General features: G+C 42.8%; 2 protein-coding genes across 2 annotated transcripts; one reads left to right on the forward strand and one right to left on the reverse strand.

Moving 5' to 3' along the window:
* Positions 1 to 5050: 5050 nt before the first annotated feature.
* Positions 5051 to 8840, forward strand: LOC124708138 (nifU-like protein 4, mitochondrial). Its single transcript, XM_047239826.1, has 6 exons — positions 5051 to 5259; positions 5625 to 5786; positions 7135 to 7310; positions 7889 to 7992; positions 8081 to 8192; positions 8425 to 8840. Exons 1-6 carry the CDS (start codon positions 5073 to 5075, stop codon positions 8488 to 8490), a joined length of 807 nt encoding a protein of 268 aa, XP_047095782.1. The 5' UTR covers positions 5051 to 5072; the 3' UTR covers positions 8491 to 8840.
* Positions 8841 to 8995: 155 nt separating this feature from the next.
* On the reverse strand, positions 8996 to 10936 carry LOC124708014 (GATA transcription factor 15-like). The gene is made up of 3 exons (XM_047239705.1): positions 10769 to 10936; positions 10558 to 10665; positions 8996 to 9813 (listed from the first exon to the last, which is right to left on the reverse strand). Exons 1-3 carry the CDS (start codon positions 10787 to 10789, stop codon positions 9493 to 9495), a joined length of 450 nt encoding a protein of 149 aa, XP_047095661.1. The 5' UTR covers positions 10790 to 10936; the 3' UTR covers positions 8996 to 9492.
* Between the last annotated feature and the right edge of the window lie 2325 nt (positions 10937 to 13261).

Genomic DNA, 13261 nt, shown 5'->3' on the forward strand with positions numbered 1-13261 from the left:
TCAATCCAAGTGAACTTCCAAATAAAGCTATGCTCCCCGGCAACGGCGCCAGAAAACAGTCTTGATGACCCACAAGTATAGGGGCTCGCAGCAGTCTTCGCGGGTAGTAAAACCCAATTTATTGATTCGACACAAGGGGAGACAAAGAATACTTGAAAGCCTTAACAGCGGAGTTGTCAATTCAGCTGCACCTGGAAACAGACTTGCTCGCAAGAGTTTATCGATAGTAACAGTTTTATAGCGAGTAGCAGTAGTGAAATAACAGCGACGAGTAACGGAGACAACGAGTAGTGATTATAGTAAACAAAGCGAGGTTAAAATACTGTAGGCACGGGGACGGATAACGGGTGTTGCATGGATGAGAGAAACTCATGTAACAATCAAAGCAGGGCATTTGCAGATAATAATAAAATGGTGTCCAAGTACAAAGTAATCAATAGGCATGTGTTCCATATATAGTCGTACGTGCTCGCAATGAGAAACTTGCACAACATCTTTTGTCCTACCAGCCGGTGGCAGCCGGGCCTCAAGGGAATCTACTGGATATTAAGGTACTCCTTTTAATAGAGTACCGGAGCAAAGCATTAACACTCCGTGAACACATGTGATCCTCACATCACTACCATCCCCTCCGGTTGTCCCGATTTCGTCACTTCGGGGCCTTTGGTTCCGGACAGCGACATGTGTATACAACTTGCGGGTAAGATCATAAAACAATGAATATCATGATGAAACAATAACATGTTCAGATCTGAGATCATGGCACTCGGGCCCTAGTGACAAGCATTAAGCATAACAAGTTGCAACAATATCATCAAAGTACCAATTACGGAGACTAGGCACTATGCCCTAACAATCTTATGCTATTACATGACCAATCTCATCCAATCCCTACCATCCCCTTCGGCCTACAGCGGGGGAATTACTCACACATGGATGGGGGAAACATGGCTGGTCGATGGAGAGGCGTCGGTGGTGATGATGGCGATGATCTCCTCCAATTCTCCGTCCTGGCGGAGTGCCAGAACGGAGACTTCTGGCTCCCGAGACGGAGTTTCGCGATGTGGCAGCGTTCTGGAGGGTTTCTGGCGACTTCGACTTCTTGGTCACGATTTTTAGATCGAACCCTTTAAGTAGTCCAGAGGAGGGCGTCGGAGGCCGGCCGAGGGGGCCACACGCTAGGGCCGCGCGCCCCCTCCGGGCCGCGCCGCCCTAGGGTGTGGGGCCCTCGGGCCTCCACCTGACTTGCCCTTCTGGCTCCGTGAGTCTTCTGGAAAAATAGGACCTTTCGCATAAATTCCGAAGATTTTCCTGAAAGTTGGATTTCTGCATAAAAACGAGACACCAGAACAGTTCTGCTGAAAACAGCGTTAGTCCGTGTTAGTTGCATCCAAAATACACAAATTAGAGGCAAAACAATAGCAAAAGTGTTCGGGAAAGTAGATACGTTTTGGACGTATCAGTACCAACCGCCAAGACAACCAGGAAGTCACCCTCCAAGAGTAGCAAGCTCACGGTCTCTCACTCAAACTGATCATAATGTAGAACTCAACACTACACAAAGAAACAAAGCAAGAACACCAAAAAAAGTGCTCAAATCCTTCTCTCTCAAATTCCACCAAAGCAACAAATGCTATGGATGAACTAGAGATGAAGAACAATGGTGGAAGTCAACCACTGACTCGAAGATCTAAATCGAAGGGGTTGCCCTCACTTAGAGGAGGATTTGTTTAGTGAGAATTGTAGATCTAGATCTCCTTTTCTAGAGCCCTCAAGAAGATGCAACAATCATAAGAGGAAAGGGAGAGGAGGCAACCTCAAGAGGGTCAACACTGGTGGCAAAAAACGTGCTCAAGAACCTAACAAAACTGTTGGAGAAGAAGCCTCTTTTATAGGAAAAGCAAATCTGAATATTTTGGGGAATTCTCAACCAAAGTCGTGCGCCAGGGCCGGTGCCGCCCCCCACACTGACCTATCCGGTCCCCAGCCCGGTGCACCAGCTCCCACACCGGAATGCCCACCGAAACCTCGCCGGACAGCTAAAGACGAGCTACATAAGTCATTCCGGTAAGCTCTGTTGTGTGAACCCATGAACACCGGACGATCCGTTGCACAACCCTGTGAACCGGATTGCCCACCAAGTGAAAACAGAGCACACGAAAACGGGGACAACTTTTGCTTTTGGACTCTGTAGCAAGCTTGAGCTTTTTAAAAAGCTAAGAACACGATATATCTAATGGATACTATAAAACCCAAGAAGGAGAAATAAAATAAATGTCAAAAGTAGGCAGAAGTGAAAACTCCCAAAACGAAGAACTGATAAAACCTCCAACCTCGAAAACACAATAAAAGATGCATACAAATTCCATTTTTGTTGAACTTGGGCTTGTTGAGAAGCTAGCAACAAGCTCAAAAACCCCAAACAGAGAAACACCAAGAAGAAACAAGAATAGATGATGCAAAGTATGCAAATGATTGAGCTCCCTAAGGATGTGATGAAGTTACCCAACCGATAGCCCCTCTTTATAATGCGGCTATCTATCCTATAACCTGACCTCTGAACAACCATCTTGAGATCAGTAAAAGGAAAACCTAACAAGGTCATTACTTTTTCTTGCACATCCCACTCTATTTTGATGATGACGCTTCATGCTAGATTCAAGCGAAATGCCTCACTTGAGCATTGTTGCTTCGTGAAGACTCACAAATGCTTCCCCATACACCACTACGGTATATTGAGGCACATCTTGACTAGTCCATTATCACCAAAATGGATGGCAAACTTCAAACATATGATCTTCTTGAGATGCTCATCTTGGACTTGCCCTTCTCAACCTTGATGATGATCACCACTTGATGTCATCCTATTATGGGCTTTATGAGATCTTAATTTTGGTGCATGCCCATGAAAAGATAGCTAACCCACATACACAACACAAATTCACATATATGATAGTCGGGTTAGCTCATGAAGCATAATTGATAAGGCTTACCATACCACAATATCACATGATCCAATACAGCACATTCTTTATTGCATGCTTCATGTGTTGACCAACTTGAATTCAACCTTATTTCTTAGTATTGGTCAACTTTGTATATATTCATGCTCTATCATAATATCTTGATCATCCATTGCTTAACACATAAGTTAGAGCATGGCTAAATTGAGTTCCACACAAGACCTCCATCTTCATTTTTTTTCTTGGTCATATCATATTATTCTCTTCAAATCAATGATCTTGATACTAATTAAAGGTAAATTTTTATCTTCATGCAATGCACGTTTGAGTCCAAGGCATGGACCACAAGAATTATCTATGAAATATTCTTTCATGTAAACTCATGAAAATATTAGTCCATAAAGGTTATCATTAATTATCAGAATCACACATAGGGGCAATGTACCAACGTCTAACTGAATCCAACACATAAAGATTCTAAAACCTGCAAAATTTTCAAATTTAAATATTTTTTTAAAATAAAACTAAAAAACTAAAAAAACAGCACCTAACAAGGTCGGCCCTAGGCGCAATACGCGCCGACCTGGATGGCATGTAGGATTTGCCCATTCGGTCGGGGACTGCTATACGCCGACCTGGTCGACTCGTGTGGGGGCGCCGCACACCCCACCGACCAGGTCAGGTAGGCTGGGCCTCGGCCCATTAGCCTCAGGTACGATTTTTTTCTTTTTTTTCAGTTTCTTTTTTGTTACTAATATTTTCTTTTTCATAATCTAACATTTTTAGAAAAATAAAATTTTTGAGATTTTTCGAAATATGAACAGTTTTAAAACTTAAATAATTTTTAGATCTGAAAAGTTTTAAATTTTGAATGGATTTTCAAAATCTGAATAATTCAAAAAAACGTAATTTTAATAATTTTTAAAGCTAAATATTTTTATTGAATAAATCAAATTTCAAATTTGAACATTTATTCGATTTGAACAATTTTAAATTTGAACAATTTTTAGATATGAACAATTTTCAGATTTGAACAATTTTCAATTTAAACATTTTTTAAATTATAAAAATATCAAATTATAATTTTTTCATTTGTTTGAATTTTAACATTTTTAAATCCTATAAGAAAAAACAGAAAAAGGAAAAAGAAACAGAAATGAAAAAAATAGTAGAACAGAGAAAAAGCTCAACAAAGAAAACGGCCAACTGGGCCCAACACCCGAGCTGGGCCGGCCCGTACCGCGCGCGGAGACTGCTCGCTACCGAGCAGGTCGGTGGCAATCGGGGCACACACACCCCCAATTGGCTTCTGGGCCAGGCCCATATACAGATTTCGTTTTCTATTCCTTTTCCGATTTTCCACTTAGATTTACCGATTTTTCGTCACAGGATCTGCCTAGTTTTCAGAAAAATGTCCGATCATTTTTGAAAATTTGAACATTTTTCGAGCTTGAACATCTTTTTGAGACTGAACAATTTTCAGATTTTTTTTAGAATTTTGAATATTTTTTAATATGAACACATTTTAAATTTGAACATTTTTAAAATTTTGTTTTTTTATTTCTAAAAAGAATTTGTTTTAGTTATGAAATTTCTAAATTTGAAAAAATTTCACGTTTGAATGGTTTATAAATTTGAACGGTTTTCAGATTTAAACATTTTTTAAATTTGAACAATATTTAAAATTTAATTTTTTTCAAATCTGTAAAATAAAAATAAACAAAACTGAAAATAGAAAACAGAAAATAAAAAAGAAAACGAATAACGAAACAGAAAAGAGAGAAAAAACGAAAACAAAAAATGCCTACCTGGCCAGGCCCATACCCGCGCGGGGGTGTGCGGTGGCCGGTACCCACCGACTAGTATAGGTTTTCCCGCGGCTCACGGTATGCGCCGGAAATCCGCATTCGGTCTTCCTCGTGACCATGTCATTGGCAGGAAAATCTTTGTGCTGGGCCTACCAGAGTTTCAAGTCCAGATCCGTTCAATCTCAATACCAAGCCCATGGAGGCCTGAATTTTCCAAGGCCCAGCCACCAGAGGCTCAGCCGACCTAGAGAAGGAGAAGAAGAGGAAGAGAATAACGCAACGCAAAGCAGAGAGGGAGAGAATGGCGATGGCGAGGAGGAAGGTCCTAGCGCTCGCGTCCCAGCTCCTCCACCGGCGGCGTCTCCCCGACCCGCGCTTCCTCTCCTCGGCGGCCGCCGGCGCCCTCGACCGCCTCGGCTCGCCGCCTTTCGCGCGCTCGGCGGCGTCCCGGAACCCCGCTCCTCCTTCCCCATGGGATCGGTTCGGAGGTTAGATTTCGCCGCCCCCCTTCTCTTCTGTCCGTGTCGAATTTGGCGGTGCGAGGTTCGGGTCCCAGGGAGGTTGGGTCCTTGGATTGGGTGCGTGTGGAGATGTGATTTTTTAATGGTCGTGTAGCGAATTAGTTCACCACGCGGTAGGTTGATTTTTTCGTCTGAGCGAGACGACGCGTTCATGTTCATATCATCAATGCTCTGTGCTTACTTACTGCGCAATTTCATTCTACATTTTGAGCTGAAATGGGCTTCGGTTAGGCGATCTCGTTCTTGCTTTAGATGACCTGATTACTCGTGAGTATTTCGGTGTCGGTGTGGGTCTCATGTTTCATTGATTGCGTAAATTTTGCCATGGGCAGGGCAGAAGAGGACCATGTTCATCCAGACGCAGTCGACACCCAACCCGCAGTCGCTCATGTTCCATCCAGGGAAGCCGGTTATGGAGGTTGGGAGCTCTGATTTCCCTAATGCTCGGACCGCGATGACATCTCCTTTGGCGAAGGCGCTATTTGCGATCGAGGGTACGTCATGCCTGCCCACCTGCTGTAGTCATCTAATTTTTTTATTTTATCTTTCAGTTCAATATACCAGTCTTCGCAACAAGCAAACTGTTGCCTGTTGCTATCTATTTATTTTGGGGCCTTTGGGTCAAGTCTTATATGGCCACTTGAAGTATCCATGACTTGTGAGCCTAGGGGTATATAAGGTTTCTTTTGTAAAGGCAACCCCGAAATCAAGTTGGGAGAATAGTAGATCTAGTTAATATTACATTCTTTGGTGTGAACACTTTGTTCAATGAATCAATGCTTAACTATTCCTTCTGTTAAATTAACCAATTCACTCTATTGTGCTGATCTTCGGTTGTTAAAATAAAAGCGTAGCTACTATACTTGTAATTCAAAATTTGTAAGTGGCTTGCAAACTAGAGAGAGCTATACACAAATTAGCAACCCAAGTGAGCACGGACATGGTGAAAATGCAAGCAACCATTTGGGTGCGAAAGTGAAGTATGGGTACCTGAATAGTGAATACAATAAACTGGTGCAACATAAGTGGGTGATCTATTGAACATAATTGGGCAATCGACATGATAACTTCATGCAGGCATGGAGCTGGGTAAGATGAAGAATATCATGTGAAAGAACACGCAGTTGGAATGGTCGATAGGGCAAAAGGAAGTCATTCCAAAAGCAAGAATTCTGATTGTATCTTGAATTATGTTAGGCAACATAGGTTTGGAGCTGCTGGTTCTTTATTTTTGCAAAATGCCTCACCATGAGACGTACCTGCAACATTACCATTGCTTAACAATGATGGCTTCTTACAGATAAGCATGTAAAATACAAATACTTCAGGTTCAAGCTTAGTGGCATCGTGGTGGCCTATAATTTCACTTTAAAATTCTACTAATCTTGAATATATTAATTGTTGGCTAGCTCTTGTATAGGTAGGCTTTTCTCTCCTTTTACTTCTCTGTAATTATTTTGGACTTTCATAATAAAATTGCTGTGGGGGTTTTTTGCCCCACAGTTTCAAGGTCAAAAAAATTGTTTGAAGTAGTTTCGTTGGATCTATAACAAGTACTCTCTCTTTTCACTATTATAAGATGTTTTAGGTTTTCTCTAAAATGCATGTATCGAGATGCGTTTCAGTCTGCAGGTTCACTCATTTCGGTTTGTCCACATTGAAATATGTAAAACATCTTATGGTAGTGAACGGAGGGAGTAACTGCTAAAATTGGTATGTTTGTATATTGAATATTTCGCAGCACATCTGTTATTGGTCCCAACTCCCAAGTTTTCTTTAGCTTTCCCTTCGGTGAAATTTTCAATTTTGACTTGATCTTGACTGGATAAAATTTCTATGCAGGAGTTACCAGAGTATTCTTTGGATCTGATTTTGTAACTGTGACGAAATCAGACGAAACTTCTTGGGATTATCTTAAGCCTGAGGTCTTCGCTGCAATAATGGATTTCTACTCATCTGGGCAGCCACTCTTTCTGGACGCAAATACCGCAGCTGCTAAGGACACAGCAATTCATGAGGTATCCATGCACATTCTCTATATATTTCCGTGCTTTGTTTCTCCACCTTTGTTCTTCTGCGGCATGTTAGGTATAAGCGGTGTTGGTTTTGTGCAAGATATAAGCATGCAATACTAGATAAGCATCTTAAGGTATGATTTATTTTTTAATTGGTGCTGGGGAAATATTGGTTGACGGCTTAAGTTTGTATGTAGTATTGTCCGAAGCTGTGGAGTATTGTCTACTGCTTCTACCTTGTGATGACCAGAGTGAAAGATACCGCTATCTGCCTCTGTCTACTGCTTTTACCTTGTGATGACTAGAGAGAAAGATACCGCTATCTGCCTCTAAATTCATCCCACCACAATAGCTCTGAATAGACCTAATCAACTTGCAATTTTGTTAGTCTATGCTGCTACCTATGTCCAGAATATTGACAGCGTTATTTCTTGTGTGACATGAAGGTAGTTAGCAGTAACTCTGCCACAGTTTTTTTTTCCTTAGCGGAGATGCAAAATAATAACATTTGTTGTCATGAATAATTGAATAACTGCGCTCAAGGTTCTAAATCTTCCATACATTGCGTGTCTATGTTAAAGGATGATTCAGAAATAGTTGCGATGATAAAAGAATTGCTGGAGACTCGCATTCGGCCAGCTGTTCAAGATGATGGTGGTGACATTGAATACCGAGGATTTGATCCGTTAGTCCCTCCCTCCCTGTTTGCTGCTTATGTATCGTACTATTTCAAGAAATGTGACTAGTGTCTCACTATGATGATATCCTTTCAGAGAAACAGGGATCGTGAAGCTGCAAATGCAAGGTGCCTGCAGCGGCTGTCCGAGTTCAGCAGTCACGTTGAAATCTGGCATAGAGAACATGCTCATGCATTATGTGCCAGAGGTAGAACTCAATGATTTGTTTCCTGCTGCTTGAACCATCTCCTAGTGTTTGTATGTTCAGTGACAAGGCCTTCTATTTGCTAGCTAGAATGCTGGAAATTATTCAGGAAATTTTCGCAATAGCAATGCACTTTATGACCAGCTTGCCTAAATGAGTAACTTGTTCATCTTCAATTGATATATGGCCATTGGCAGGCCTCACAAACTTCAACGCTTCACACTTCTTTTGGCAGGTGAAAGGAGTAGAGCAGGAGTTTGACGGTGATGAAGAAGCTGAATTGGCTACCCAGACGGAATGAGTACGACCCTGTCACATGTTCAGAGAAACCATGTTACGGATGAAATGTCTGGGAGAATCTGAACCCTCACCCGAAACCACATATTATCACTGTATTTTGTGACATAAATCAGGGCTAGCCTGAAGTTTTTGCGATGATTAGCTGGTTGTAATTTTGATCATATATGTATGCAAGACGCAGACTGTAATACATGGTAGGGAGGCAACAGTAGCCTAAACCAGCATATCTGCTGCACTAGGGTTGAATAAAGTGATAGTTGATTGATCTTTCCGTTTGGATAACTCTGTATATGATGAGCTTGTCTGACAAATACTAGCAAGGTGGCATGACACGTGTTTACATGGTGGTTATTTCTGCATATGTTTTCCTGCCTTTATTGTTCTTTATGCTTTGCATTAGTATTTCTGCAAGCATGTTTGAGCTCTGCAAATAAAATCTGGAACTTGGCAGTATCAATGGAAGGCAAAAACTGCAAATGTACAGTCCTGTTTTGCACCGACTGAAATGAAAGAAATGAATCATTTTTATTGAATTGATCCTTATTACACATGAAAGAGGGCAATGCTTGCTTTTGATCACCCATCATTCTCAATTAACAGGGGAAACAAAACACATATGGTGAAATAAACAGAACATGAGCAGACATGAATCAGGGTAAAACTAAAACAAACGCCTAATTAATCACAATGTGCCTACCATGACAAACAACATACATCCATTGACCAGCTTTCTTCCCCTTCTGGAGCAAATATTTCCTTTGCTTTCGGATTGGAACGTGACACATGACACGGTCGCAAGATCTTCTGCGCAGATGGATCCAAAACACAAAATCCAGCCTCCCCTCACATCAACATCATGATCCTGGAAGAGACATCCTTCCCCTGCTAACTCCATCCGTTAATCCATCCAAGAAAGCTGTATGGCTGGTTTGGAATCGCTTGCTGGTCTGTTTTGCTGCTGTCATGTATGTACACCGACTCCGGAGCAATGACAAGGGGAGCGTTAGGCATGCAATACTGTGGGTGAAGATGGGGATGACAAGGCCATAAGCAAGAATGCAGCCTCCTCCACTCCCATGGAGACCCTCCTTTTCTTCACCACTTGGAGATTGCTACTTTTGTTGGTGGTCGTGGTGCTGCTATCTTTGACTGCACTTGTTGCCTCTGTCTGTTCTTCTCTTTGTTGTTGTAGTAGTTGTTGTTGCTGCTGCTGCTGCTGCTCATGCTGTTGTTGGTTCTGTTGTTGTGGCTGCTGCTTGTTGTCGAGACCTAGCTCTTGCCTCCTCTTCTTCCTGTACCGGATCCCACACGCGTTGCAAAGCGTCTGCGTTTAAAGTGAAATATGTTTAATACACATCCATTATTTCGAGAAAAATTGTATAGTCTGCCAAAGTGAAAAATGTTCAATACACATCCATTTTATTTTTTATTTTTGAGAGAAATATAGTCTGCCAACAACAAAATGAAAGATTGCTGATTGGTCGATGCATGGCTTGGTGCCGTTACCAAGAACTAAAACCGTCATGGTGATAAGGATGCCCCTAAAGAATTAGACCCAACCAATAGAGAACACCCAGAGAAAAGCTGGGCCCTTTTTAAATATCTAATCCCACGCTTGCCACTTGGGAATATTGGAGGTTAGCACTGTTGCAAGGAACAGCTCACCTAACCTCCAAATGGAATCAAAACCAAACCAAGTGTAGACACTAACTCTGGTTTTTCCCCTCAGGTCTTTATCCAAAGCTCCAAACTCTGATTAGAACAATCATCACCATATCTTGTTAGACAAAATCACCACCATATCTTTGATTCTTCCTCTCCCTCTCCCTCTCCCACCGGATAACGCCTTCGGAAACGCTAATGATTTACACACACGATCGCTCTAGGAATAATTGAACCATATGATGAAGAAACGCCAGTTCTTGGCATGATCGCCATATGAATCTCAAGAACTGTGGTGATCATCAGGCCACGATCAACATCGCCGATCACCTCCATCGCAGGACACAACACAAACAAAGGTAAGGGAAAGGGGAAGGAGAGGAGAAGAGAGAAGCACAGAACTCACCCTTGGCCCGGTAGGTCCGCTGCGCCACATGGGAGTGGTGGTGGTGCGGCATTCAACGCAGCACATCCTCCCTCCCTCCGCCGCCGCTGCCGAAGCGACCCTGATCACCTGAGGAAGACGAGACAGAGAACCCAAACATACCATCAGCAGAGAACATGAAAGAAGCTCATCTTCTTTTTTCAACCAGAGGCGATGGAGCTGAGAGACGAACCTTGTGGTGAGGCGAATCCATGAGCGGGGCTGGATGGATCGCTGCTCTGCTCGGAGGTGTAGCCTGTCTGACGATCTTGGCCGCACTTGAGGGTATCGTGCTGGGTTTGCTCTGTTTCCTTTGAAGAAGCGTATGTGGGAGGGCAGGGAGTAGTTGGGGAGGGGTGAAGAGATAGCAACCAAGGCTGGGCTGCAACTTGGAAAGGTATTTGTACCCTTCTTGTGCTCCTTATCCGCTAAGCGTTGTATCAATGTGTGTGCTTAACTTTTCCTAAATGTTGGTAGTGATAAGCACGAAAAAGAGGCGGAAAATTCCGACATTCCGCGTAAAATTTGAAACGGATGGTGGTAATAAGGATTACTGATCAATAGCATAAGAGCGGAATTGAATGGTAAATATTTTTGCCGGAAATAGATACATGTTGTTTGATGATGTGTAAGTTTATTTTAATACTATGTGAAATATCACACACTAAATGAATGCTTTTTTAAAAATGTAAACCACACTTTATTAAGCAAAGCAAGCCCGCCTCGCAATTGTGGTTCCTAAAATGTAAGGTCAATACATGCTTTCACGCTACACTTTTTGTCCCCACTTTTCAGCGAAATTTGGTACGAATGTGTCCCGTGCTTATATTTTTGGTTCGTATCACGGTAAAATTCAGAGCAGAAAGCTCCATCGATTCCTTCCAAAGATCATAAACTTACAATCCTGCCATGAATTATGTCATATAGTATCATATCGAAGTGTCCATGTACATAGTGTATCAAATTTGGTTGGTTACTTTTACTCTTGGCCATGTGCTCCTTATCCCCCAAGTCTTAGATTATTGTGTGTGCTTACTTTTTCTAAATGTTTCTAGTAATAAGCAAGGAACCGGGAGGAGTTCCATCATTTTGGGTAAATTTTGAAACAAATGGATGTAGTACTGATTATCGATATATATTATAAGAACGGAAGTAAATGTTAATATTTCTGCCAGAAATGGATACATGTGGTTTTTGATGATGTATATGGTTGTTTTAATAATATGTGATTACCACACACACTAAATGAATGCTTACCATTTTTTGTTTGTTTCAGAAACGAAAAAATCTTAGTTTCATAAAATACAAGGCCAATACATGTTTGCTGTGCCGCTCTCATTCCCCCCCCCCCAACCCCCTCTAGTCTCGCTACAGTACCTGGGCTCATCCCCCTCCTCGCTGGGCCGCTCCTTCCTCCTCTCCGCCGGAATAGCCGGCCGGAGATGGAGAGGAGAAGGCGCCGGAGTATATACTACTAGTATTAGGTTTAGTCTTTGGTCCTTCGTGGCGTTTGGCGTTGATGCCGGGAGGGAGGTGCCAGATCTCGGCGGCCAGATCTGGTGATGCCTCGTCCTCTTTCTCTGCTTCCTGGAGCTCCGGCGGTCGGAGTTGGATGGGAGGTGGTGGAGGGAGACGGAAATCTCCATAAATAAGGCGGCTTTTCGCGGATTCGGTGGAGAGCGATGCGCAGGCACGCTTCTTCTTCCTGTTCGTCATGGTGACGAGTGGGAAGGGGAACTTCTGCCCGCTGCCTCGTCCAGGCCACCGCATCTCCAGCAGGGGAGCAGGTCTGCTTCTCGCAGGAGGTCTAGCACAGCGCCGCTGTCGCCGTACTCATTGGCCGTAGGGCGGCCCCTCCAACCGGAGAGCCTCTGTGCTCTCGTCTCAGGAGCTCTTCAGCAGAGGACTCAAGCCGGCAGCTTCCACCGCCCTGCCTCTGCATCTAATGGTCGAAAGGCGACCCTTCTCATCCTCTACTTCCCAGAGACCAATAAGTCCGAGGGGAAGATCTACCGCTCTCGCCACGACGTCGGACCAAGTGGTTCGTCCCCGGCGCTGGTGTCCGTTCTGTGGCGGAGCAACTCGATGGCGACTTCAACCAGCTGCGGTGTAGAGCTAGGAGGACCCGATTGTTTTTTCCTATTCTTTCTAGGGTTTGTTCTGTAAAAGCTAGGTCCTTATCCAGAATATCCCTGATCTGTAGGGGTTTTTTTGCAACATGTAATCACCGCTTCGTCAATATAAGCAGCTTCTAGGGTCTTTGGACCCTACCCCTATTCAAAAAAAATGTTTGCTCCCTACACCATGCCCCCTCTTTTCAGAGAAAGTTGGTACGAATGTGTCTCATGCTGTTTTTTTAGTATCGTGCTATGACCTGAGCGGAAAGTACGACTGATTCATTCCAAACATCATAACAGACAATCCTACAAGAGTTATGTCATATAGTATCATATCAAAGTGTCATACATATATTATCAAATTTGCTCGGTTAATCGTACTATTGGCCGGTTCTCCTTATCTCCTAAGCCTTACATTAATGTGTGAGCTTACTTTTCCTACATGTTTTTAGTAATAATCGCAAAAAAGTATCATTGCACGTAAAATTTGAAACGTACGGTTGTAATACGGATTGATTGCTGATGATTATTATAAGAGTGGAAACAAATGGTAAATATAATTTTCGAAA

The sequence above is a fragment of the Lolium rigidum genome, chromosome 4, assembly GCF_022539505.1.
Source record: "Lolium rigidum isolate FL_2022 chromosome 4, APGP_CSIRO_Lrig_0.1, whole genome shotgun sequence".
Taxonomy (NCBI): domain Eukaryota; kingdom Viridiplantae; phylum Streptophyta; class Magnoliopsida; order Poales; family Poaceae; genus Lolium; species Lolium rigidum.